Source organism: Trachemys scripta, chromosome 3 (assembly GCF_013100865.1).
Source record: "Trachemys scripta elegans isolate TJP31775 chromosome 3, CAS_Tse_1.0, whole genome shotgun sequence".
Lineage (NCBI taxonomy): Eukaryota > Metazoa > Chordata > Testudines > Emydidae > Trachemys > Trachemys scripta.
The window spans coordinates 197,347,830-197,375,707 of NC_048300.1; the positions used below are offsets into that span (position 1 = coordinate 197,347,830).

At 46.4% G+C, this 27,878-nt stretch overlaps 1 protein-coding gene across 12 annotated transcripts in view; it reads left to right on the forward strand.

Annotated features, from left to right (window-relative positions):
- Positions 1-27,878, forward strand: part of NCOA1 (nuclear receptor coactivator 1) — a 259,299-nt gene that overhangs the window by 187,089 nt on the left and 44,332 nt on the right. For all 12 annotated transcript variants that reach the window (XM_034766763.1, XM_034766761.1, XM_034766768.1 and 9 more), the window contains 6 exons: positions 2,604-2,781; positions 9,360-9,539; positions 11,529-11,624; positions 12,712-12,852; positions 14,745-14,892; positions 15,863-17,177. In XM_034766763.1, coding sequence (XP_034622654.1) covers positions 2,604-2,781; positions 9,360-9,539; positions 11,529-11,624; positions 12,712-12,852; positions 14,745-14,892; positions 15,863-17,177 — 2,058 coding nt within the window. The remainder of the gene's footprint in view (positions 1-2,603; positions 2,782-9,359; positions 9,540-11,528; positions 11,625-12,711; positions 12,853-14,744; positions 14,893-15,862; positions 17,178-27,878) is intronic.

The following is a 27,878-nucleotide window of genomic DNA, read 5'->3' on the forward strand; positions in this document are numbered from 1 at the left end:
CCACAATCAGCAGTGCTGATACACCAAGTATTTGTAAACCCCAGAGTAGCATTTGCGCAGTGTTGCTAAGTTAGGAGTGGGTTCTGTTACCCCACATGAGTTTTAGTTCAGTAGCCTCTTCCTTCTGCAAAGCACCCTGGAGTACTGTGTGCAGAGAGCACTAGTTAGAAACCTTGTCTTGTACTTTCCTGCAAGGCTTGGGTCCAAGGCCCCCCCTGCTTTCTTAGTTTCCCTCAAAAAAAAAAAAATTGAGTGTTTTATTGGCCTCTGATTAGGATGCTCACAAGAGAGGCATGGGCTCCTCTCCTAATTTCCGGAAATGGATTATTCAGCACCAGTTACGTGCTGGTTAGACATCAGTCCGACTGTGTTAATGGAGCCGTGATTGATTTACACCCAAGCTCGAACCATTTGTTAGGTGCTGATTCATTCTGTTTCTTTAGCTACTCTTATTTCCCATCTGTTTTATTCATGCTGTTCTCCCTTTACTAACTACTTTAGAATAACTGGATCAGCTTTGTTACTGGGTGTGTGATGGGAGGTGGTGGGGAGAGGATGGAGGAAATATAACGATGTACTTGAAAAGGAGGGAAGTTTGGGAGTAAAGTTTAATACAGGGCCCTCGGACAAACCCATTTGACTCTTCTACAGGGAGCATGAAGTGCAAAAGCTGGTTGCTTGGCAACAGGCAACAGCTGCGAAAAAGGAAAATTGTGGTTGATCTGCCAGGGCAATTTTGACAGTTTCTTTAAAAAAAAAAAATTGCTTCCTGTTTCTAGCATTGAATGTTGCTCTGTCTACAGCAAACCTGATTTCCAGAAAATGTATTAAATAAAAATCAGAGACTATGTAGCAAAGTAACTCACTTCAGGCTTCACAAGACAATACAATTATAGGGCATATGTTTGGTGGAGAAAGGGGATAGAGTGTTGCTGCATATGGGGGAGGGGAGGTGTATGTAAAATACAAAAACCTGGTTTTGTCCATATAACACAAGTCCCGGATTCTGCAGTCTGATCCCTGGACTCTTGTGCCCTGTGCAATGCCATGGCTGCACACCAGCACCAGGGATCTGCCCACATGGATTCAGTTGCAGGATCAGGGCCTGTCTTAGGGCGCTTGCTGTTAATTCAGGGGTCGGCAACCTTTCAGAAGTGGTGTACCGAGTCTTCATTTAGTCACTCTAATTTAAGGTTTCGCGTGCCAGTAATACATTTTAACGTTTTTAGAAGGTCTCTTTCTCTAAGTCTATAATATATAACTAAACTATTGTTGTATGTAAAGTAAATAAGGTTTTTAAAATGTTTAAGAAGCTTCATTTAAAATTAAATTAAAATGCAGAGCCCCCGGACCGGTGGCCAGGAGCTGGGCAGTGTGAGTACCACTGAAAATCAGCTTGCGTGCCGCCTTCGGCACGCGTGCCATAGGTTGCCTACCCCTGTGTTAATTACTAAAGATGGGATTAAATTAGGCTCCGGGTAGGTAAAAATCAAATCCTACTGACACGAAGCACCTAAGGAGAGTCCTGTAAATTATCAATCTGCCTCTCCCAGGGCTTCTTCCAGAAACTGTGAAGTCTCCTACATTGGGCTATTCCATGCTGGTAGAAAGAGTTTCCCCCTCATGACCTGTACCAAAGGAATAAATAAGGACTTGACCCTGGTCCCATTAAACTCAATGGCAAAACTCCCACTGGTTTGAATAGTGCAAGATTGGACCTTGTTTGCAGATATTCTAGTTCGCTGTGATTGCAGAGCTTGGACTGGATTTGTTGTTTCCCAGGAACATGTAACATGAGTTAGTCTGCAAGATGCTGAGTATTTTTTAGTTCTCAGGTCCTGATTCAGCAAAGCAATCATGTGCTTGACCTGCATGCTTTACTGAATCGGCCTCACTGACAGTCTGACTCTTCAAAGAGGATTGTTTGCTACTAGCTATTATGCCCCGAAGTAAAGAGGTCTGTTTACTGTCGCTTGCAGGGCCATAGTACATGCTTAAGCAAATGTACTGATATTTGATCCTCAGCAAAGGAGCCATAGAGTTTGTGAAATATTTTATTACCATTAGAGCCCTTGGGCTAATCGCAATACAGATCTTTGTGGTTATTCCTTTCTTACCGTCAAGTAGATACAGCTGGCTGTGCTTTAGATAATCTGTGCTCTTGGGTCAGCTCACCAGACACCATCCATAGACAGCAAGGAGCCTTCCACACACCTAAAAGAGGATGAAGAACAACCCATTACTGGGGCGGAGGGGGGAATCAAAGCAAAATGAAAGGACTGTGCAAGCAGAGAAAAATGTTAATTACATCAGACCACTTGAAGTGATCTGTTATCTCTACTATGGTAGTGAGATCAGGGTCCCATTGTGCTAGGTGCTGTACAAACCCAAAATGAGAGTGTCCCTGCTTTGAAGAGTTTACAGTCTAAATAGACAAGAGCAGGAGGGGGAAACAGTTGCAGAGAAGCAAAGTGACCTGCCCAGGATCACAGAGCAGGTCAGTGGAATAGAACCCTGGTCTCCTGACTCTCACTCCAGTGCTTTACCTTCTGGAGCAGCTGCTCTTGAACTGACTGCATTTTTATCTCCTCTGGACATTGCAGGCACTGGATGGCTTTTTCTTCGTTGTGAATCGTGAGGGGAGGATTGTGTTTGTGTCCGAGAATGTGACCAGCTACCTGGGTTATAACCAGGAAGAGCTCATGAATACCAGTGTCTACAGCATCCTGCATGTAGGGGATCACGCGGAGTTCGTCAAGAATTTGCTGCCAAAGTCTCTAGGTAAGAAGCGGATGGGTTTTTCCTTCTTTATTTCAAAGAAAAATGGGATTTGCGCCATGTTTTCCTGGTGTCAGATTGTTAATGGCCTGTCCATGGGTTTATAACACAACAGTCCCTGTGTTACCTAAAGTGGAGAAGTGTAACCTCTCTGTGCTTTGGGGTCTTACTTGCCTGTCTCACATGGGTGTTGTGAGACGCATTAATATGTGTATAGTGCTCTGAGATCTTCAGATGGGAGCCATTGTAGAATTGCAAAGTGCTGTAATCACGTCAAGATGTTTACAGCATTTATTGTTTGGCATTTGAAGAACACGATAAAACGCTGTTGTTCTTGCAGTGAAGTTAATTCTGTAATGACTGAGATTTTGTTATACTTAACTGCACACTGGAATTTGGAGAGCTGCACAAACCAGTTAGCTACATAAAGAAATAAAGCAGGTGTATATTTCCGTCTCAGCTCTCAGGGTCTGATCCATCAACTTTTGCAGAATGAGAATATCCCTCCTATAATAGAAACTAATATTAACTTTTTGTAAAGAATGCTCTTCCTGTTGGGTGTTAGAGCCTTTTCTCTCTGCTTTCTGCTACTGATGCAACTTCTGCATAGATCAGAATAGCTCATGGGTTGTAGAACAACAAAACTTTCTGGGGCTTTGTGGGTTAAGAAATAAGTTGTCTAGCGGGAGTTGAGTGCATGCAGTGCACACTTGAGAACACTAGAGGGCAGTGTGAGAAGGTCATCTGGAGAGCGAATAACTGGAGGACGTTTGGGTTTTGAGAGCTAGTGTAAAGAATCCTGTTTAATCCTATCGACTGCCTGTTCACTTGCCAAAATGCCTGTCGCTTAATCTGCATTTAAGCTCATTTTTTAAATAATATGCTTACTCGATGTGCCATCATGTAACTCCCAGTAAGAACCTCTATTGGCTACTCAGCCAGAAACCTCAACTAACTTTATTAAACTCACAGCTTAAAAAGCTTTGACTTTAAGGGGATGTTATTAAAGCCGAATGCCCAAAATGTGCCTGCCTCTTGAATTCTGGGGCTTTTTGGTAGGTTTCAGGCACGTGGCAACAAACACAAAAAATAAGCAACATTTTGGTTTGTTGTAGGATCAGTGCACGGTTGGTTTTAGTCAAATGAATTGTTGCAGCCCTAAGATCAATGCCTTGTTCAAGATAGGTCAAGTCTGTGGCCTCTCCACCTTGCCCACATTCTACTGGTTTGATAATATAATGTCTACTTCGATGTCTAGTTGGCAGCCGGTATCAAGCGGAGTGCCCCAGGGGTCGGTCCTGGGGCCAGTTTTGTTCAACATATTCATTAATGATCTGGGTGATGGGATGGATTGCACCCTCAGCAAGTTCACGGATGACACTAAGCTGGGGGGAGAGGTAGATACACTGGAGGGTAGTGATAGGGTCCAGAGTGACTTAGACAAATTGGAAGGTTGGGCAAAAACAAATGTGATGAGGTTCAACAAGGACAAGTGCAGAGTCCTGCAGATAGGACAAAAGAATCCCATGCACTGTTACAGGCTGGGGACCGACTGGGTAAGTGGCAATTCTGCAGAAAAGGACCTGGGGATTACAGTGGACGAGAAGCTGGATATGAGTCAACAGTGTGCCCTTGTAGCCAAGAAGGCTAATTGCATATTGGGCTGCATTAGTAGGAGCATTGCTAGCAGATTAAGGGAAGTGATTATTCCCCTCTATTCAGCACTGGTGAGGCCACATCTGGAGTATTGCATCCAGTTTCGGGCCCCCCACTACAGAAGGGATGTGGACAAATTGAAGAGAGTCCAGTGGAGGGCAACGGAATTGATTAGGGGGCTGGGGCACATGACTTATGAGGAGAGACTGAGGGAACTGGGCTTATTTAGTCTGCAGAAAAGAGGAGTGGGGTGGATTTGATAGCAGCCTTCAACTACCTGAAGAGGGGTTCCAAAGAGGATGGAGCTCGGCTGTTCTCAGTGGTGGCAGATGACAGAACAAGGAGCAATGGTCTCAAGTTGCAGTGGGGGAGGTCTAGGTTGGATATTAGGAAACACTCTTTCACTAGGAGAGTGGTGAAGCACTGGAATGGGTTACCTAGGGAGGTGATGGAATCTCCATCCTTAGAGGTTTTTAAGGCCTGGCTTGACAAAGCCCTGGCTTGGATGATTTAGTTGGGGTTGGTCCTGCTTTGAGCAGGGAGTTGGACTAGATGACCTCCTGAGGTCTCTTCCAACCCTGATATTCTATGATTCTATATCAAAGTTAGGGCCTATTAGATAAACCTTTATAAGTTCACAGACCACTGGCCTGAACAAGTGTTGGAGCCGTTACTGTCTTTTAGGTCCACACAGTTGCTTGTTCATGCTAAACAGTGTGGAATTCTTGTTCTGTAGCAAAAATTCCTTGATGTGCCAAGCGGTGTATTTAAAACAAAGGATGAATTTGAGAGGGCTGGTTGGGTCTCAGGAAGGTCTTTCCCATTTTCCTCTCCCACCCCTTGGTATTTTCCCCAAGGCCCATGGAGATTGTATATAGCCTCTTAATACCTCACCAAGCATCTGCCAGAGGGGGTTTGCTACAGTTCACAAGGGCTTGTCTTCACTAACGAGTTAACAGGAGGTATAGCGCCACTGTTCCTGTTAGCTCGACCCCCATCAGCACACACAAACCTGTCACTCATGCGTAGTGGTGGTAATAAGGTGAGTTGGCTGTCATGTCTTAGGGGTATAGGGCAGACCTTGAGTGAGCTTCACTCAAGAGCTGCTGACTAAGTTATCAGCATGTGGAAGCAGGCTTAGAGACTAAGGCACTGTATGCTCACATAGTTACACCATGGTAGTTAAAGTGTGTTTTTCAACTAGTTAAAGTAATCCAACCCCCTGTGGGGATGCTTTTAAATTGGTTTAAACCTCCCTTATATGGATTTAGCTTAATTTGGTAAGGAATTAATTTAAGCTAAGTCACCTACATGCCAAAACAGCTAGATAAGTTTTTCTCATGTGTGATGTGTGTTTTGTTTTTGTTTTGTTTTATTTTTTTCCAGTTCGACCTGAGCTAGGAGTTAAATTGCCGGGTCTTAGACTACAGTGAATTTTTACAGCTGAGTTATAACCCAGCTAAAATAGTGGTTGATGATAAAACCATTGACACGACTGTAACTATGGAAATGCAGAATGTGTCCCTATGATTAAACCACTTCCAAGAAAAAAACTTTGGAAGCTTTTTCATTGCTATGTGATAGACTGCAAGCAGGCCACCATAGGCTCTGCAGTAGGTGCTGTATCGAACTGCAAATAGCACAATTAGCAGTTACTTTGACTGATTCCAGAGGGAGGCCTCAGTGTACCATGAAAGCAATATGAGCATGACTTGCCTTTCCATCAGCCACGTGAGCGCTTCAGCAAGAAGTAAGGGTGAAAGGTGCCCCTATGCAGAGGGCCAGCTCAAGGCCTATGCACTGCATGAGTCCTCAGAACACCATTTAAGGATAGTGAAAGCACAAGGCTGGGAGTCAGGAAATCATCTCAGCTCTGCCACTCTTTCACTGTGTGACCTTGGAGCAAAATCATTACACATCTTTGTGTCTCAGTTTCCCTGTCTGTAAAAGGTGGGGGGTAATGATACCTACCTCCCAAGGGTGTTGCAAGGATTAATTCATTAACGTTGGCACAGTAACTCACACGATGGGGTGCTCATCTCAGTTGGTTGAGTCTAGGTGATGATATAATACAAATAATAAATAATGATAATGAGGATGAGATTTCAGTCAGCATGTTGGTTTCATGTGCTGGTGTGTTCGGTGAGTTCCCCATTCTTTTTGTTTAGCAGTTGCTGTCAGAGCTCACAGTGCCTGGTCTAGAGTCTTATCTAAAAGGGAACCAAACAAATAACACAGAGAAAACGCTTCCCTTGGATCCAGTACTTACCAGTCATGATTCTGGCATAAGAATGGCCATACTGGGTCAGTCAAATGGTCTATCCAGCCCATATCCTGTCTTCCGACAGGCTGGTGCCAGATGCTTCTGAGGCAATGAACAGAACAGAGCAATTACCTGGTGATCCATCCCCTGTCATCTAGCAGTCAGAGGTTTAGGGACACCCACAGTATGGAGTTGCATCTATGACCATCTTGGCTAATAGCCTATTGATGGACCTGTCCTTTATGAACTTGTTTAATTCTTTTTTGAATCCAGTTATAGTTTTGGCCTTCTCAACATCCCCTGGCAATGAGTTCCGTAGGTTGACTCTGCACTCTGTGCAGCAATACTTGCTTTTGTTTGTTTTAAACCTGCTGCCTATTAATTTCATTGGTTCTTGTGTTATGTGAAGGAGTAAATAACACTTCCTTATTCACTTTCTTCCCACCAGTCATGATTTCTCTATCATATCCCCCCTTAGTCACCTCTTTTCCAAACTGACCAGTTCTAGTCTTTTTAATCTCTCCTCATATGGAAGCTGTTCCATACCCGTAATCATTTTTGTTTCCCTTCTCTGTACTTTTTCTAATAGATCTTTTCTGAAATGGAGCAACGAGAACTGCACACACTATTCAAGGTGTGGTTGTATCATGCATTTATGTATTGGGATTATCTATCCCTTTCCTAACATGGTTAGCCTTTTCAACTGCCACTGAGCAGATGTTTTCAGAGAATTATCCACAATGACTCCAAGAACTCTTTCTTGAGCGGTAACAGCTAATTTAGACCCCATCATTTTGTATGTAGCATTGGGATTATGTTTTCCAATGTGCATTACTTTGCATTTATCAACACTGAATTTCATCTGCTATTTTGTTGCCCAGTCACCCAGTTTTGTGAGATCCCTTTGTAACTGTTTGCAGTCTGCTTTGGACTTAACTATCTTGAGAAGTTTTGTATTGTCTGCAAACTTTGCCACCTCACTGTTTACCCCTTTTTCTAGATCATATCCCTGAAAGAACCTTTCCTCTTACCCCATGACTGCTTACTTTGCTTAAGAGCCTTTGGTGAAGGACCTTACCAAAGGCTTTCCAGGTACATAGGGTCAGGTTTTCAAGCGCTTGGAACACACTGCAACACTTACAGGCAGATTTTGAGAGCTCAGTATGTTGAGTGCATGTTGGGAAAACCTGGCCATTTGTTTTTGGCACTGAACTATTCTAACCATCATGGATGACAAATGTTTTTGAAAATCTGGCTTTTGTGCTCAGTAGGTGCTACTTCGCTATAGGTAATTGTGTAGAGTCCTGTTAGCTCTATTAAGTCATCTTCTTACTTGGGCTGTCAATAGTTAATTTTCTCACTTAGTGTATGCTTAGCTTAGCATCACGGATTGTAGCATTTTGTTGTGCCGAGAAGGGCTTGTTGGATTGGTGTTATGTAGCTTCACTGCGGCTACTCTGGTTCCTTAGCCTGGGGAAAGGGTTTTCCCTTTGCCTTGCAGTCTGGTGGTTTTAGCTGAGCTACCGTTCTTGATCTTTGAAGAAGGTAATTTCATGCTGGAGCAAATTTGGGGGTGGGGAATTTATTCACAATGCCGTCAGTGTGATCAGTAATTCTGTGTAATCCCCCCTTGCTTCTTGCACTTCCACCCTCTGTGCCTTTATGTAGGGGCAGACCTCGATCTCGTCCTAATGTGAGCGTGTGCATTTTCTGTACTCTCCACCTACACAGTGGTATCACTTTAAAATCAGATGCATCCTCTACTGGGGGCGACAGGAAGGCTATATCCTGCCCTTGCAGTGTAGTAGACTCTGATTTCATAGAGCCTGGTTCAACAGCAGTGGTTGTGTTCAGCCAGCAGCTGCTCTGCAGGGAGCCAGACCACTTGCCTTTAGAATCCTCCTTGAAAGGGAGGAGATCATGGCTCCGTGTAGCCACTGTGTGGCAGCGAAGTTGATGGAGATGTGGTCTAGGGAGCTGCCAGTGTTGGGGACCCGAATGATCTTTGGAGGGACAGGCTTGTTGGGTGAAATGTCCTGGAACGCGCTGACTCATGAGTGATTTATCAGCTGCTGCTGTGACTGAGGGGAGGGGAAGAAGGTTCTTCTGGCTGATGCACTGGATGGGGAGTCAAGAGAACTGGGTTCTATTCCTGGCCCTGCCACTGACTCACTGTGTGGCTGGGCAAGTCAGAGCACCTCTCTGCCTCAGTTTCCCCCTCTGTTACACAAATAACAATACCTGTAGTGCCTACCTCACAATGGTAGTGTGGGGTGTAATTCATCAACCCTGGAATTCCTTGGACATGTTAAGCTATAGAAGTGCAAAGTGTTATCACACCACTGTCAAAGGGATAGTGCGGTCCAGTGGGTAAGGCAGTGCACTGGGACCCAGGAGACCCGGCTTGTAGCCACCAACCTGCTGGGTGACTCTGGGTAAGTCATTTCACCTCTCTGTGACTCTGCTCCCCCTCCCACCCATGTCTGTTTCAGCTGTAAACTCTTCCAGGCACTTTTACTCTGGGTGCCTAGCAAATGCACATAGCAAATGCTGATGATGAGGGTCAGGCAGAGAACTCTGATCCTTAGCGTCCACCGTTTGAAATGTTCACTTGTGAACACAGTCTGTGACAGTCTCTCTTTTCCCCTCTCCCTCGCCACAGTAAATGGAGTTCCTTGGCCTCAGGAAGCAACCAGACGCAGCAGCCATACCTTCAGCTGCCGGATGCTGATCCGCCCCCCTGATGAGCTGGGTGCGGAGAACCAGGAGGCTCGCCAGCGCTATGAGGTGATGCAGTGCTTCACCGTGTCCCAGCCCAAATCGATCAAAGAGGAAGGAGAAGGTAGGGCAGAGGATCATTTATTTCAAACCCTGCTTGATTGCTTTGTGCTGCGTCTTGGGGAAGGGAAGGAGGCTGGAGTGGGAAGAGAGGACGAACTGCCCTCTACTGTCCTTATGCAGGACTTCCTTCCAGGAGATAGTAGTTCTTGCCGAGAGCAGCCTCGGAGAGTTCACTTTCAGCCTGCCCCGTTTGCTGTTGCATTTGGGACGGCTGGCAGTGCAGTGGCACAGGATCAGTCGCACAAGTCCTTCTCCCCAGAGGGCCTTCCAAGGGTTTGGCCTCCTCAGCACAGGCCTGGCACAGCATGGGAAATGCAGATGGGGCAAGTGGGAACGCATTTAGAGGAGTTTGATGTTTGTCATTGGTTCTCCTCCCTCCTCTGTTTTTTATTCCAGATTAAACCACATTTGGAGCCTTTAAGTCCTTTCTGAGCACTGTGCCGAGCCCCAGGGGTTGGCAGTGCTGTGGTGTTCAAACGCCTGGGGTGAAACGTGTGGAAATGAGGCTCTAAGCCTGTGTCAGTCTTGCAGAGAAGTCACCGGCACAAGGTCCCCTTGCCCTCCTTAACCTGGAGGGGAATGGAAAGTGCTAGTGAAATTTAACTCACCCGCTGAACAATGCGGAAATCCAAAAATTTGCAAGGCTGCTTTACGCTGCCACTGGGCGACACCCCTCCCACCCTCCCCCATGCAGAGCCAGAGTGAGGCCTGGGCACCATAGTGTGTGGGACTGAAGTGGGGAGCACAGGTCTCATGCCGGCCCTTTGCCCCAACAGTGAGAACAGTCTCCAGCTCTCTTACATTATCCATTTCCTGTTGTCTGGATTGATGCTGTCCCGTCAACAAGCCTTTACCCTCCCTCCCTAAGCAGAGACGGGGACAGGCTGCCCTTCCGAGCATCAGGGGAACTCACAATGGAGCATGTTAGGTAGAAATTAAGGAAAGGGAAAGGTAGATTGATTGGTATGAACAGCTGCTGCACAGGGAGCTCTGTCACTGCAGAATAATGGTGGGAGCCCCACTCCTTGGGGTGGGTAAGACTGGACCGGACTGCACGGCACAGTCCGGCCCTGATCCCCAGTGGGTGGACTCGATGCCCTAGTACAGGGGCAGTCAGTAGGTGGACCACAGGCCAAATCCAGACCGCCAGGCGCTTTAGAACAGACTGCAACATCTTTTTGTTTACTTCTTATCATAATTGTTGTTATTTTTGTATTCTTTTCTCTGGAGTTTGGACCTTGACTATACCTTGACCAAGAAATTTGGATCTTGACAAAAAATAATTGATTCCCCCTGGCCTAACGGGTCTTCTCTAGCTCTAATATCTGTTACTTTTAGGTGATGCCCCCAGTGGGGCCTGGAGTGTTTGAGAATTGTTGCAGCGCTGCATTGCCAGTGAGTTTCAGGCCCCGGTCGGATCTGTATGGGTGCGCCTCTGCTCAGGCTCCTGATGGTCATAAGGGTCACCCGGTACCGATCCGATTGCAGGATCAGGGCCGTAGTGCGTATCCGCCACTGGTCTCCAAATGGTAGAGCAAAGAAGCCTTCTTGCAAAAAACCTGAACCCTCATTTCTGTGTACCAGCCATTATTTTCCAGTGCATTAACTGAATTAATCCATTGCAGCTTACTCAGGAGATCATGATTGGAAGGAATAAATTACACTATTTTATGACCAGATACTTTCCCTGGAGCCAACAGTTGTTGGCTTTCAGTGCTGACTTTTATTGTGTGGTGCTGCCAGATCTGAAAGGTCTTACAGTTAGTTCCTCTAAACAATGGAGTTCTTTTCTCTCCAGCAAACATCGTAGTGCTTATAGAGAGCTCTGTTGTTTTGAAGGCCTAGGTGACAGGCCAGGTAAAGGCATCCAGAGTAGGATGTGGCTGTCGAGTACAACAATGCTATTTTAATTAAAAATTGAATTGCAAGTGGTTTCTATAACCCTGGACTCACACCTTCCCACTCTCCCCACCATGTTCTGTTACGGCAGATTTCCAATCCTGTCTGATATGCATTGCACGGAGATTACCTCGACCTCCAGCTGTCACCAGTTCAGAATCTTTCATGACCAAGCAAGATACTACAGGTACTGTTCTCAGTGAGCTTGGGGGAGTTTTATGCTGGGGGATGCAGAGCATTGTTCTGGGGTAGGTGCCATCTTTGCAATCAAAATGCTTCCAGGCTAACAGCATCTTTGTTCCGCAAGAACTGTAAGATGATGTAGTTGCAGATGTAGCATGGTCCCAGCATTTCATCCATCCAGTAAGATAGTGCCACAGGGTGCTAAACTAAAACAGTCTGTAAGGATGGCTGGCTTGAAGCTAGCCAGCCATACTTCCCCCTTAATTAAAATGGATACTTGTATATTACACAGTTTTACAGAAGGTAGTGAAGTTTCAATACAAAACTGGTGAACAGATGAGAAATGCTCGATTTCTGGTGGGTCCCCTAGGTATTCATGAATGAGACAAGTTGCACTGTGTGCATGTTCCTCTCTTATTGTTCTCTTCATGTCCACAATCGGTCAGTCATTTAGAAAAGCTGCCTGGATTTCAGTATCCGCTATAGGCAGATAACTCCTTGGGCTTGTATTTCATTTTTCTGGTCTGTGTAAGGACATCCCTAGTGTTACCGCTGATTGCCTGGCTGGTGTCACGTTGGATGGATCTGTTTTTTGTGATGCGGAATTTAGACTAGAGAGAGGTCTTGTTGATGAGGGTAACATGTAGATGTCTTTATTGATGATCTTTTGGGGCCTCCCTACTATGTTACTCCAGTTTTATGCCAGTATAACCTAGGCTAGGCTCAGCCCACTGTACAAACTTTGAGTATAGCGTCTAATTTTAGTTGTGAAAGCTCATTTCAAATCAAAGTACACCCCTGCCCCGATATAACGCGACCCAATATAACACAAATTTGGATATAATGCGATAAAGCAGCGCTCCGGTGGATCAAAGCAAGTTTGATATAATGCGGTTTCACCTATAGTGCGGTATGATTTTTTGGCTCCCGAGGACAGCGTTATATCGGGGTAGAGGTGTGTATGTGCGCCTCTAGCTCTGTGTGTACCTATATACACATGCCACACCGGGAGGGTAAGAGTGAGAGCTGTATAAGTGACTTCTTTTGCACTGCTTCTGTATCTGAATAATGTGAATTTTCTTTCCACCCAGGTAAAATTATCTCCATTGACACCAGTTCCCTAAGAGCCGCAGGCAGGACTGGCTGGGAGGATTTAGTGCGGAAGTGCATCTATGCTTTCTTCCAGCCTCAGGGCAGAGAGCCATCTTATGCCAAACAGCTATTTCAAGAAGGTAACAGGCTTCTCTCTTTGCTGTGCTTTGCCTTGCATATTGAGCTGGGTGGCTTCAATCAGAAGCTGATGCGTAACCCTTGTTGCTGGATAAGTGCTTTCTTGAAAAAAACGAATTCTGCACTAATAATAAAGTGCCAAAGAAGTAGCAGAAAGGGCTCAGTAGCACAGAAATGGCTCCTGCGACTGTAGAGGCTGGCTAGGGATGTCACAGCATTCAGCAAGCTGCCATTCACATCCCAGCACTGCTACAGTGACTTGCTTAGGGGATATGATTGGCCCAAAACTCATGGGTGTCATGCCAGGCTAGAGGTTCGTTCACACCCTTCTGCAAATAATGAAACGAGACAAACTTCCAAAGACCCACTGTAGTCATTGCATTAAAACCAGAGGGTGATTTTTTTCCCCCTCCCACACTCCATGCACACATATCAGACCCAGTGTCAAAGTCCCATGTCTGATCTTCAAGCTCTCTTCCTTTTCGATAGTTTTTTTAGAAGGGTTTTCCTCTGATCGTGGTAGTGATTTAGGATATTGTTCCCTCTGGGGGTTTGTCATGGAAGCTTGATGCACTGTTGGTGAGGACACTAACAAAGGAAGTCTGGAAGACAGAATGTCTCATAGGGAGGTTGGCTGAGCATCGAGAAGGATTTAATTCTGCCAGTGCTGCAGTGGTTAGTATCCTGTTGTAGCTCTCAGTACCTGGCTTGGATTCATCAGGGTACACTGTGTATGTACTGTACACTGGTGATTGAATAATTGCCCTTTCTGCTGCTATAGCACTGTATGCTCAAGGACAGTGCTTAATGGATTTAAATAGAAGTACATTTATAAGGCAATCAATTACAGCTCAGCCATTCCTGGCCCACATTGTGCCCCATGTCCCTGCCTATAACAAGCAGCATTGAGAAGTTAACTTGCATCACACCACCCTTCAGATCTTCCTGAAACCTAGGCTGACCAGATGTCCCAATTTTATAGGGACAGTCCTGATATTCTGGGCTATGTCTTATATAAGCACCTATTACCTATAGCAGGGGTCGGCAACGTTCGACACACGTCTCGCCAGGGTAAGCACCCTGGCGGGCCGGGCCAGTTTTATTTACCTGCTGACGTGGCAGGTTCAGCCAATCACGGCCCCCACTGGCCGTGGTTCGTCGTCCTGGGCCAATGGGCGTGGCGAGAAGCGACGCGGGCGAGGGATGTGCTGGCCACGGCTTCTCGCCACCCCCATTGGCTCGGGACAGTGAACCGTGGCCAGTGGGGTCCGCGATCAGCCGAACCTGCCGCGTCAGCAGGTAAATAAAACTGGCCCGGCCCGCCAGGGCAAGCACCCTGGCAAGCCACGTGCCGAACGTTGCTGACCCCTGACCTATAGGATGGTCTAGATAATACTTAGTCCTGTCATGAGTGCAGGGGACTGGACTAGATGACCTCTTGAGGTCCCTTCCAGTCCTATGATTACCCCCTTGCCACCTGTCCTGATTTTTCACACTTGCTATCTGGTCACCCTAGCTGCAATACACTGGGTTAGTGCAGCTGAAAATGGCGATGTAAACATACGGCAGTGAAGAACAGTGCAGCGAGACTACCTGGATTGCCATAACTTCACTGGAGGATTATTTTTGACTTCCGTTGTTTGCACACTAATGGCGGGATCCTTGTTAAAATACACAGAGCACAACTGGGCCGGGGGAGGAAGGGAAGGTGCAAAGGTGGCTGCAAACTCTGCGTCGCTATCTTCGCATGCGCACAGAGGGATGGTGGAAGTTAGTCCCCTACTACCTTCCCCACCATCCTGCACCCCCCCACATTTCCCCTTGAAAGTTTTGTGAGCCCTGTCTGAATTGCTAAGCAGATGGATGGATCACGTCTGGTTTGTTTTCCCCCCAGTGATGACACGTGGCACGGCCTTCAGTCCGTCGTATAGATTCACGCTGAGCGACGGGACGGTACTTAGCGCCCACACCAAGTGTAAGCTCTGCTATCCTCAAAGCCCAGAAATGCAGCCTTTCATCATGGGCATCCATATCATTGACAGGTGAGTCCCCAGAACTTGGGGTGAAATCGCCGGTAGCTCGCAGAGCCTGGGACTTGTCTTGGATCCTCGGCTGTGGCTGAGGAGTGCACAGCACGGCTCGGGAGTAGGGACAGTCTGGAGGCTGCTGTGGGCTAGATCAGCTGCCAGTGGCATCTAGGAGCCTGTAAGTGTGGTCAGGGATCAGTGTCAGCTGCAGGAAGGGTGGCGGCTTAGGAGTCACAACGCTGGTTCTATGCCAGTGGTGGCTGGGGTGATCCTCTCATGCTGATTTTGGGGCTGCAGTCCCACCGCTAGGCACTGCGCTGCGGGAGCTTAGTCCGTATGTTTGAAAGCCAAGGCAGCAAAAGTTCACTAAAGTTTGGCTATGTCTGTGGCTTGGCAGTTCTGTCTGATGCTTATGCAGCACCATGAATCCACACGGCGCTTTACCAGCATGGCTAAGGCTCATGCCCCGCCCCGGAGAACTTGCACTCAAACTCGTTCAGGAGGAAGAGGTTGTTAAAGAACAGGAGAGATGGGGGAACTTACCATGTGCTAAAGAAATGCAACCAGATGGAGGGGAAAGAATTACATTCTCCCAGCACTCTCCTCTTCCTGCCAATGGGAGAGCACACAGCCCAAAGTAGACCTTCCCTTCTGAGATAGATTTGTAGCCCCTCCGTTGCCACAATGCTGCGCAATCCATGAAGTACCTACAGAGATCAGTGTAGCTGCTCCCTCCACAAACGCTACTGAAATATGCTCTCTTTCCTCCTGGGATCCTAGTGTAGTGGTGGGGCTAGGAAAGACTGTGAAAACACCGTATCTTACAAGCTGCAGCTGTCAGACTTACCAGGCCTGATGTGTCTATGTGATAGCTTAATCCCAAAGAGGCTGGAAAAGTTTAGCTGAGCTGTACTACAGATTTAGTTGAGTCGTCTTCTGAGTTCTCTCCCCACTGCCCACCCCCTCTGTCTTTTGTTTCTTCCAGGGATCACCACATGCTCTCTCCTCAAGAGAACACTAACTCTGGAATGCCCCTTCCCCGTGTCAGCCCTGCGCTGCACCCTAGCATGTCCCCAGGGCAAGGCATGGCTCTCTCGTCCGCCATCCCTCCATCCAACAGTGGCATGTTGGCGACCAATGTAAATCAGCAGCCAGGCTCTGGCCTCCACAGCAGCAATTCCAGCACCGTCCAGACAAGCTTTGGGTGTTCACCTGGGAATCAGATCGGAGCCAATGTTGCCTTAAGCCAGGGACAAGCTGGTCCCCAGAACAATAACCACCTTTTAAACCTCAATAGCTCTCCCATGAACAGTCCAGGGATTACCCCAGCACAGTTCATGTCTCCTAGGCATCGGGTTAGCCCAGGATTGGTACCAAGGCCCAGAATGCCAAGCAATCCTTTCTCGCCTACCATGCACTCCCCTGTGGGCATGGCGAGCAGTGGCTGCAGCAGCGGTGGCAGCAACAACAGGCCTTTCCCCAATGCCCCCATAAACTCTATGCAGGGGCTTAACGAAGGCCCCAGCACCCCCATGGGCTACTCCACGCCACCTCCCATTCTGAGGCAGCCGAGCTCCCAGAACTCGCCCGGTCGGCTCAGCATGCAGCCTGTGAAAACGGAGCTGAAAGACAGCAAGGAGATTGCCTCCATCCTGAGCGAGATGATTCAGTCTGACAGCGGCTCGAGCGATAGCAAGCCGCTGGACTCAGGCCTGCTACATGCCAGTGACAGACTCTCGGAGGGAGACGCCAAGTGCTCCCAAGCCACCAGCCACAAGCTGGTTCAGCTCCTGGCCACAACGGCAGAACAACAGCTGCGGCACACTGATGCAGATACGAGCTGCAAAGATCCCTTATCCTGCACAGGTGCCTCTGGAAACCCTCCAGGCAACACGTGTCCCTCTTCCCATAGCTCCCTCACAGAGCGGCACAAGATCTTACACCGGCTCTTGCAGGAGGGCAGCCCCTCCGACATCACCACTCTGTCCATGGAGCACGACAAGAAGGATACCGCGCCAAACGCTGCAGCCACCCCTACCTCTCAGAGTCAGATCCCGGGGACCCCTGAAATCAAACTGGAGCCAGAGGCCTTGAAGAAAAAGGAGTCTAAGGACCATCAGCTCCTACGCTACCTACTAGACAAGGATGAGAAGGACCTTGCCGCGGTCCCGGCCCTGAGTCTGGACGATGTGAAGGTGAAAGTGGAGAAAACGGAGCAGATGGATCCGTGCAATACGACTCCGGCCCCGCTGACCAAGCCCCCTACTGCAGAGGAAGTGAAGCTAGAGTCGCAGGGCCAGGTGGGTTTGACCTTTAGAATCCATGCTGTTTACCTAGGGTTAGCATTTAACACCAGTTAAATTAAAGGCGAATCTCTTTTAGCTGGTAGTGGTCTGAGGCCTGTGACAGACCGACAGAGACACGCACACGCCCTTTAGCAGTTTTACTTCAATTCATGGAGCCACAGCCTAGTGCGTGGCCTTGGTTTTTCTACCTCACAAACACTGGTAGTGGCATGACTGGTTCCAAGACTAACTTGCCAATCGGGTGTTAAAAGTAGATACCTAAATGACCCCTAAATGTATTTAGACTTCTAAATGATCATGGGAGCAGTTAGGTGCCTAAATGTAGACACTAAGGGAACCAGTTTGAAACTGCTTGTTGCTCATGACAGAGCTTGGATCACTTGATGATAACCTGTTTGTTCATTCCCTTTGGGACACCTGCCTTGGTCACCGTAAGAGTACAGGATACTGGGCTTGATGGACCTTTGGTCTGACCCAGTATGGCTGTTCTTATGTTCATGCACACACTCTGAGAAGCAGCAATGATGGGAGAGGAAAGAAAGCTTAATGGAGGTTTATGATGGAACATGATGTATTGATTCTTCAAACGCTGAGAGGAGAGAAGCCATTTGTAGGACATTCCTGCATTGCCGAGGGAAAAAAATCTTCATATCCAGCATCTGTAAGCCTATTCAGGGCTCATGTACTGGGGAATTTTCAATCTGTTGCCTACTTGTTGGCTGAGATTAGCAATTATAAGGGCCCTTTAGTTATCCTAAAAGTATTATGAAATTGAATAATCCAGTGACAGAGCCCAGTGATAGAGATTTGAGAGTATAAATATTCATTACAAGTGGCTATGAAGAGAAGAGATTTCTTATTTTTGAAAGCCAGGGGAGATGGTAACATGGATAAGGCTGCTTAATCCTTTCTAAGCAAAGAGTACAGAGAGTCTGACATTAAGAGCAAGCCTGTTAGCCTGCTTTACTGACTGTGTCAAACAGGGCTGCTGATTTGGAAAGATATTGCATGAATAACACAGAATGCTCTGAAAGCCTCAAATGGCAAATACACAATAAGCCTCTTAATAAGGTTAAGAGCTCCATTCATTTGGGAGCCTCAGTCAGTCATCCCATCGGCAAGTGGGAATCTAACTCTTTCTACCTTACTATTAAACATTCCTACCAGTATCGCTCACACCTTAGATACATTAGATATTTCTCCTTCCATTCAGGCTCAGCCGTCTAGATTAACATAAATTGCCTCTAGACCAGGGAAGACACCGATTAAGATATATCTGTTTTGGAAAGAACATTAGAGCTTTTAGCTGGTGACTGAACATCCTACAGCTTTGGGCATCTAGCTGCTTTGTCCAGGAATGATAGAGAGTTGAAAGGTGCAGTCTGCCCCTCCCTAGGGTTTTGTATAGCACTTACCGCTATAATATCTGCAGAAAGGGAAACCTCTCGCTACGGTCATGTTGAAAGTTGTGCAGGCTACACCCAAAGACAGGAGCAACTGAAATGCACAACTGCTTGTTTTTCTGCCATTCTGGCCCTGTTCTATTTCACACGCAGCCGGATACTCCTTTGACCTGGTTATGACGACAGGCTATCTCACCACGCAGCAGAGTTTGCTTATCAACCCCATTGCACTGCCTGATTGTGTTAGTATCCGGCCTTCTGGGAAAATAAAAGCATAGAGCCCATGTTGCAACCACCTGGTTACAAGAAGAGAGCTGTGTGCCAGATTAGTCTGCCGGTGGGACAACACTATTAGCTACCACAATTACTAATAGAGTAATAACCTTTTTGCATGTGGGCAACCAACCATGTTTAGAGCCAGCCGTGACACTCACTGTTACAAACTCAGTTAAAAGCTGTTGTGCAGACAGGGACTCTATAGTTATGGGAAGGAGGACCCAGGATTTCACCCCACAGTGAAAACTGGTTTGTCTGCTTTGTTTTCTCGCCCTGAGACCAGCAGTTCAGGGGTGAGATTGAGCTGCCACACTTATCTGCATATCTCTGCCAGGCCACTCTGTGTTCTATAATTCATGCTATCGGTCCAAAAAAAAAAAAAAAGGGGGGGGGTTGGCCCTAGTTGTCTTCCAAATGACTGCTGTGTTACCCGCCCTAGCCTGTGCACACACGTCTGAAACAATAGCTCTGAGAGGCATGATTTGCCTCCGTTAGTAACAGTTGGTTGTCAACTCTGAAGTCTAATGGGGTGCGTGCTTTTCAGAAAACTGAGGTCTGTACATGCAAGCATGTGACTACTTGGTGGATGCAGTTATTGCTGCTGTGTGCGAAGACTGGCCATGTGTGCCCGATTGGAGTTTACTGAGCAGTTTGTATGTACAAACAGTTAGCATTTACATTTGTGGTAAACCGACCCCTGGCCTCAACAGCTTGATGAACAAGGCCCTTCATAGGAACTTTAACTGCTTCACTGCTGCTGATCGTTACAGCAGAAACATCCAGGCACTTCAGTAGTGTGGGCAGCGATTGTTATCAGCACAATCTCCATCCATTCTGGCTTCAGAGCAGCATTGTTTAACAGTACAGTGCATGGAAGATTCCTTCCTTATGAAAAGACCAAGCCTGCCCCGTTTCATAGGATTCAGCTTGGTTTCCTGCAGTTCCCAAGCATGGAGCTGCCAGTTCCTTTGTTAAACAATTTAGAAAGTTAGTTGCAACCTTTTTTAAGGGGGGTGGAAACACTGGGCCACTAAGGACATAATTAAGCCCCTTCTGTAACTAAGCAGGATTCTCACGACTTATTTTATTTGCTGTTTGCTAACAATGAACTCAGCCCTCAGACCTCATCCACTTTCGTTTCAGGCTGGAGGGGGCTTTGAGGGTTAAACTGTAAACGCCTGAAAGTCGGGTTCATAGTGAACATTCTATTGTAAGTTTAACTGTAGCAACGTGAATGGAATGTAATTTGGATCTACAGCGTTGCCCTATCAAGGGAAGCATTAGGGGAGCACTATACTTCAGCACTTTCCAGCCTGCTGGGAAATCTGCAGCACATTAGTTTTTATATTTGCAACCGAGAGGCAACTCGTCCCCACTTAAAATTGCACTCACAGCTTCTTTTCTGCATCTTATGCAAAGAAGAGCCTGCAGGCTCGATGGTGCCTGTTCTGCTGGAGAGGTAACAGCCGCTTGGAGTTCTGGAGGAGCTTGTGGCTATATCATTTAAATGACACCACAGGCTTCTATTAATTAAATTAATCTCATCAGCTGTAAGTTAAGTAATCTCTTCTATGCTTCAGGCCATTAGTTGCGCAGAAGCAGGGCCAGCGGAAGTCACACACCTTGTCAGTCTGGGATGTTTTTGGTGAAATCCAAGATTTTGGTTTTTTTTTAAATAAAAATTTTCTATTCCATTCCCCCATAGAGAGCTAGGGTCATGTGGTTAAGACCCTGCAACTGGGTTTGATTCCTGGCTCTGCAGGAAGAAATCTCATTAGACTTTGTCAGGTGCTTTGGCAAAGGAAGGATGGTAACCTCTGTTCCTGTGCACAAATATTTCTGATGTTTTACCTATAACCACCTTTCTTCCATTCAGCATCGTAAAGCACTTTACTCACTGGCATATAAACGACATAGAAATCACTTCCAGTGCTAAAATGTAGTCACCTCTGGGGTGGAATGCAGCGGCTGCTGAACAATGTACAATTACAGTATCCAACAGTTTAGGTCAGGAAGAATCCTGTATCCAATGGAAAATGTAGCTGGGCAGAATGTAATGATCTGTACTTGAATTTGGCTGGGAATGAGGGACCCCACTACTGAGAAATGTGCCATGGAATCTTCAACAGCTTATTAATTTTGTAAGAAATCAAATGACTTGCCATAATAATTTCATATCCTTAGAAGTAGACCTATAGTAATGCTCCCTTCTCTTTATACTAAAGGTTGTCGGGGAATTATACTGATGTCAGGAGGACAGATTATCCTTAAGAAAAGAGGAATTCTGTTGAATTTCTGCATGGGCAGGTGTTGTTTGTTTGCGTGCTTAGCCTTTATTACATGATATCACTACAAGACAAAAGCTGGGTCATTCAAGAAGCATTAACTTATTCAACTGAGCTAGCACTGTTGTGGTATTTAATTTAATATTAGCTTAGTGAATTTGCTGCTGCTTGGCCAGGTTTTATTGAAAACCAACAAAATCCTGCGTGATCTCACGCACCTGGCTTTTTGGCCAGCACCCCTTTAAATCACACCCATTTGATTGTAGCAAATGTTGAATGAGTGTGTGGATATGCAGCTATCTAGTACCCATAAAAGATGCAATCTGTTCCTATAGCTCTCCCAGTGCTAGTGGGGATAGTGTTAATTTTATTATGAATGTTAACATTTATATTGTGGTAGCACTTAGAGGCCAAGAAGGTCACAAAGCTGTTGTGTTAAGTGCTGTACAAACACAACGTATGTGACAAGTCCCTGCCCCAAACAGCAGCGATGTATGCATTACGGACAGGTGAGATTTCAGGAGGGTAAACTGGTGGCTTTGTGGGTCTTGTCTGGGAGCTCCTTCATGAGTATGGGACAGTATGGGAGAATTGTGTATCAACTGCGGTGTGCTGGGCACTCCCCAGGCTGGTGTAAGTAGGCTAGGCTTCCTTGTTTGATGTGCAGTTGGGGGATGGACAATAAAAAATAACCAGTGCGCGCCGTTCCACTCTTTTCACTTTGAGTTTGTTTTAAAGATATTTATCATCTGCCTCGCTAACCCTTCTCTGTGGGAAGGGCTGAACCTTTTTCCTTAGCAGGATGTATGTGATTCATCCAGTCTCAATGGACAAATGCATTAGCTGAATGTTTACTGCGTTGATCCCTGCTGAAATGATTAAGCACATTGGCATTTCATCATCATCTTACTGCACCGTCCAGTGCATAAGGCAGAAGCCAAATGTCTCCAGTCATTCCTGTCCTGGGCTCATTTGTCCAAGTCTTTTATGTTCAGATGTAGTAATGCCGCTCCATTCATTAGTGTGCTGCAGAGTGCCTCTAGGACGGCCTTCCCGTCTCATCTGGGGTTGCCAGAGAAATGCTGCTTTAGGTCGCTTATTATCGGGTATTCTTAACAGATATCCCAAGTACATCCATCTTTTCTTCTGCACTACTTGTATCATTGTAGGTAGCGATGCCCATTCTAGGACCACTTCGTTACTTATTCTGTCAGTCCATTTTACTTTGAATATTCTGTGCAGACACATGCGTTGATTGCTGTTCAGTTTGTACTGGAATGTTCCAGGACTCTGCTCCATAGAGGAGGATGCTTGGGACATTGCTGCTTAAGATTTTTAGTTTAGTGTTATTGCTAATTATGTTGGACTTCCATATTGTATGGCGTTTTTGAAATACAGCACTTGTTTTTCCTATTCTGGACTTTACATCAAACATGCAGTCACCAGTTTTGTGAATGATGCTACCCAGGGAAGATTAATGTTTTTCCAGGCTTCACCTTCCAAATAGATAGAATTATTGATAGGTAAATTAATTTTCATAACTCCCCTCTTTGATTTATTGATTAGACCTATTGGGTTGGCAGAATTTATGAGACCACCTGTCTCACAGCACATCTTCAACTGATTTATTTGTAAGTTAGATATCGTTGACAAAGCCTGACACCAAGCTCACCATCTATTCATGCAATGTCCGTTTCCATACTGACAGTCTGTTGCATAACAAAGTCCATGATGGCATTTATGTGACCATAATTAAACATCCGCGTTAAGACCCCACAGGGGTGAAGGGCAGGAGTAGGGGGAAATAGCCACTTCACAGTGCTACTCTTTCACTCTGCTTGGCTGCATAGTCAGTACCCAAACAGAGAACCAGTTTACTTTGTGCAACAAACCTGTCTTTGCAATCAGAAGAGCTGGGAACCTTTATAATAAATACCAAGATTCTGAAGTCTGTCCACAGTCGTTGGATGAACCTGAATTCTCAAAATACCTGGAATTTCTGCACTCCGTGGAGTTCTCTTATCCCAGATCAGAATCCAAGTTCACGGTCAGCCTAATAATGCCTTTTAAATGACAAAAAAACTAGATAGGAGTGAAGTAAGAATCAGGGACTCCTCATAGCAATCAACCTCATTTTAAAGCACTTTTCTCCTGCTTCCTTGTGAAGCATGTATTAATCCCGTGGCTATGCGGTTCTGCTTTCAGGCAGGCTCATTAACAAGATAATTATATTAGCTATTTTAAAAAGGGCTTTACATCATTATGTTGACCCTGATGTGTGGAGACTTCTCTTTGGACCTTCAAGGTACACCCCCTCCAGGTACTAATCCAGTCTGCACTGCTTCAAAACAAGTTAGCCACCCGGAATACGCCTTAGACTGAAGATAAAGTTAGATGCAGTAAACTAAGGCCGTGTCTACACTAGCGAGCTTACAGCAGCACAGCTGTGCCATTGTGAGATTGTACGAGTAGCCACTCTGCCGACAGGAAAGCTCTCCCGTTGACATAATTAAACCACCTCCAACAAGCAGCGGAGCTATGTTGATGGGACAGTGTATCCTGCCGACATAGCGCTGTCCACACCAGCACTTCTATCGGTGTGACTTGTATCGCTCAGAGGGATGGGTTTTTTCCACACCTCTGAGCGACATAAGTAATACCGACAAAAGTGCTACTGTAGACATAGCCTAAGAATCTGTGAATCTAGGAAATGGATGTAAGCAAGTTTAAGTTTCTAAGGAAAAAAGTGTTAGTGTCTAAGGGCCAAAGTATTTCTAAAAATAGTTCCTGGGGCAAATCCCACTCTGGGATACTCCGTACCCTAGAGTTAGCATGAGCGCTGCACATGTGTCTGAAGGCTGACCTGGCTCAATACATTTAGGCTATATCTACACTAGCACTTCTATCGGTATAACTTACGTTGCTCAGGGGGGCGAAAAAACCACCTCTCTGAGCAACGTAAGTCACACCGACAGAAGCGTCAGTGTGGACAGTGCTATGTCAGCGGGAGACGCTCTCCCGCTGACATAGCTACCGCCACTCGTTGGGGGTGGTTTAATTATGTCCGCGGGAGAGCTCTCTCCTGCCATCATAGAGCGGCTACATGTGCAATCTTACAGTGGCACAGCTGCATCGATACAGCTGTACTGCTATAAGATCACTAGTGTAGACATGGCCATAGACGTTGGACTAGATGACCATAAGAGTTCTTTCTAGTCTTAATCTCCTGTATAATACAGGCCATGGAACTTCACCCATTGGTTCCTGAGTCTAGCCCAACAGTTTATGGTTGAGCTAGAGCACATCTTTTAGATGGACGTTCAGTCTTAAATTCTCCATCACTTTATCTTTTAAATTAACCCATCCCTTGGTAAGCTGTTCCAGGAGTTAATTGTCTTCACTGGTAAAAAAAATTCTTTTTATTTCCAGATGAACTTAGTTGTCTTCAACTTCCGGGGCATTGCAGCGTATTCTGCCTTTATCCACTAGATTAAGTAGTCCTCTAGTATCAGATATCTTCTCATACCCATGTATAGGTACTTATAGACCATGATCAAGTCATCTTTTAACCTTCTCTTCAGTAAACTAAATAAATTGAGCTTTTCAGTCTCTCATTGTATGACGTGTTTTTCAGACCACAAATTATTCAGATGGAGGCTGGATGTTCTTATTGAAGTCAGTGGGAACTACAAGGGCATCTCTGAGTGTTTGATATGGCCCAAATTGTTTAGTTCATAAAGTAAAACGTGAACACTGTGTTTACTACCCCTTCACTCCCATTTCTCCTTTCTCCACTCCCCAATCTCTTTCATGCCTCCTGGGCAATGTAACTAGACTCCTGGGTTTCATTTTCCTTTCTCTTTGCCATGGGTCATAAACTTTCACTGTGACTAAGTTCACACGCACAGAAAAGAGTTCTACATGTAACAGAGCTTCTTTCAGTCCTGTTAAAAAGTGTCCCCACACTACAGTTTGCGGGTCTTATATTTGTGTGTAGTAATAAACAGCGTACTACATTTATTCCCTTTGTTGCAAGGTGTCTAGCAATTTTGTACTCTAATGAAAATCTGTTGTTTCAAGAAGCTATATTTTTTGAAGAATTAGAAGTGTATTCTTCTTGCAGAGGCAGTGCTGAGGCTGCAATTCCTGTATTTTATTGTTTCTGTAAGTGGGAGTGATTATGTTTATAAGGATGTTCTTTTCCTAAGGACTCTGGGCTTAAAGTTTGATGGATAGCATACACTGTGAAATTAATGGGTGGATATTCCATTATAAATAATCATATTTATTGTCCTTAAAGCATTACATAAAATTGTTTAATCCTCAAAACACTGCGAGGAAAGTAAGTACTTGCCCTATCACAGAAATTGTGTATATTAAAAATCCCTATCTAAATACTTACGTGACCCTAGAACAGGCCTGCACAACCTGTGGCCTGCCTGGGCTCACTGTGCGGCCCACAGGCAAGCGGCGGCATGGGGCTGCTGGGTTCGCCCCCTGCCCAGGGGGGGCCCCTCCTCACAGCCCTGCGCATGTGCGCTGTGCTCCAAGCACCCTAACGGCCAGAACCGCACATGTCTCCGTCTCCCGCTCCCCCTGCCTGGCATACAGCGGGTGCGTCGCTTCCGGGGCCCGCTGAGGCGGGAAGCGCTGGGCACGAGGCAGAGCCGGTAAGTGCCAAGCGAGGGGAGGGGCGCCCGGCCTGGCCTCGAGCCGCAGCTTGGGGGGAGGGATTGGGCCAAGCCCCCCCCCCCCCCAAAGCCCCCCTTCGGTTGAGGGCGGGGCGGCTACTGCGCTGGTTGGTCCCAGGGCGGCCTCCGTAGTGATCGGGGAGGGGGAGGGGTTGAACTGTCTGTGGGCAGCCAGGAAATCCCTGGCCCCCTTCCCTGGTCCAGGGACCTTCCCCCTCCCCAGCCCTTATCATACTGCCTCCCCAGCCCTTATCATACTGCCTCCCCCGCATACCCCCCCGGGCTCCCTGCAGCCCCTGTGTTTGTGTGTTGGACAGTCACATCCAATCCCTTCACACTGCCCCCCTTTTCCCTCCCCTTATTTCATGGGGGGGATCTCTCATTAAATTTGCAAGGTAACTATGAAAAGTACAAATGTTTTCTTTCAATAGAACAGGTGTTTTCATTTTTCCATGATTCATAAAAATAAAAAAATAAAAAAATTGTTTGCTTTAATTGAAAAATTCTTAATAAAGTATCACCTCCGCCCCCAAACCTTCCTTTTCGGCCCACAGCTGTTTCAGCGGGGTGGCGCTGGGGAAGGAGAGTTTGTTTCGGCGGGGCGGGCGGTGCTGGGGCGGGGGGTTCTATTTCGACGGGGCTGGGCAGCGCTGGGGGGGGGGGGGGGTTGGCGGGGTCAGGAGGTTTCGGCCCTCAGCTGTTTTCTTTGGAGTAATATGGCCATCGCCGCTTTACGAGTTGTGCAGGCCTGCCCGAGAATAAGTGACTTGCCAAAGGTCACACAGGCAAAGCTGGGAATTGCACCAGTTTTCTTGGGTCCCATCTAGTGCCTTGACCACAACACTATCCATCCTTTTGTTTAATGCGGCATTGTTATCCTGGTTCAAATGTGTGACGCTATTGAACATCTAGGAAGAGAACTCTCTTTCCCAAAGTCCTACGGCACAACCTCAGAAGAGTGCTCACAATGTCTCAACAATATAGACACCTAGGGTAACCGGATGTCCCGATTTTATAGGGACAGTCCCGATTTTGGGGGCTTTTTCTTATATAGGAACCTATTACTCCCCACCCCCGTCCCGATTTTTCACACTTGCTGTCTGGTCACCCTATATACACCTCTATATAACGTGGGGGCAGGGATAGCTCAGTGGTTTGAGCATTGGCCTGCTAAACTCAGGGTTGTGAGTTCAATTCCAGAGGGGGCCATTTAGGGGTCTGGGGCAAAACTCTGTTAGGGGGTTGGACTAGATGACCTGAGGTCCCTTCCAACCCTGATATTCTATGGAAATATAAAGCTATGGAAACACAAATTTGGATATAACGCAGTAAAGCAGTGCTCTGGGGAGGCGGGACTGCGCACCCCGGTGGATCAAAGCAAGTTCGATATAATGCGGTTTCACCTATAACACGGTAAGATTTTTTGGCTCCCGAGGACAGCGTTATATCGAGGTAGAGGTGTATAATACAGCACTAATGGTGAGTATTGTGGCAAAGATTATTAAACAGTTCAGCTGTTGGTTATAACAACATAACCACCTTCTTCTGCCTTAGATGGTGCACTAGTGTCTCCTTTTCTTATGATATAGTCATGACTTGATTGTTTTATAAGCGCTTTCCCTTCTGAAGGTACATTTCATGCCTTATCCCTTTGTTGTGGGATGTGATAAATTGATGAAATCTTGTCAGTAAAGAGTGAGCGAGAAAGAGAAATAATCTAGCAGACAGTGCTGTCTTTTGTACCTTTTCCTGCTGTACTTGAATAAATATGGAGATAAGTCTTTAAGTTGGATCCTTGGAGAATGATAACCTTGAACTCATGCTAAGGAGATGCAGCGGCACTTTATCAGCACTGGTCCCTCCACGCAAAGGGCCTGTCTACAGTAGGCAAGCCTGCCATTGTGCGGGGTATTGGTAGTGCTGTATGAAACAGCCACGCTCTTTCTTCTCACACCGCGCTAAGATTTGCACCTCATAGGGAAGATGCTCCCATTCTTTTTCAGGTACTGGATTAATATTTTTTTTAACCAAATGGGGATT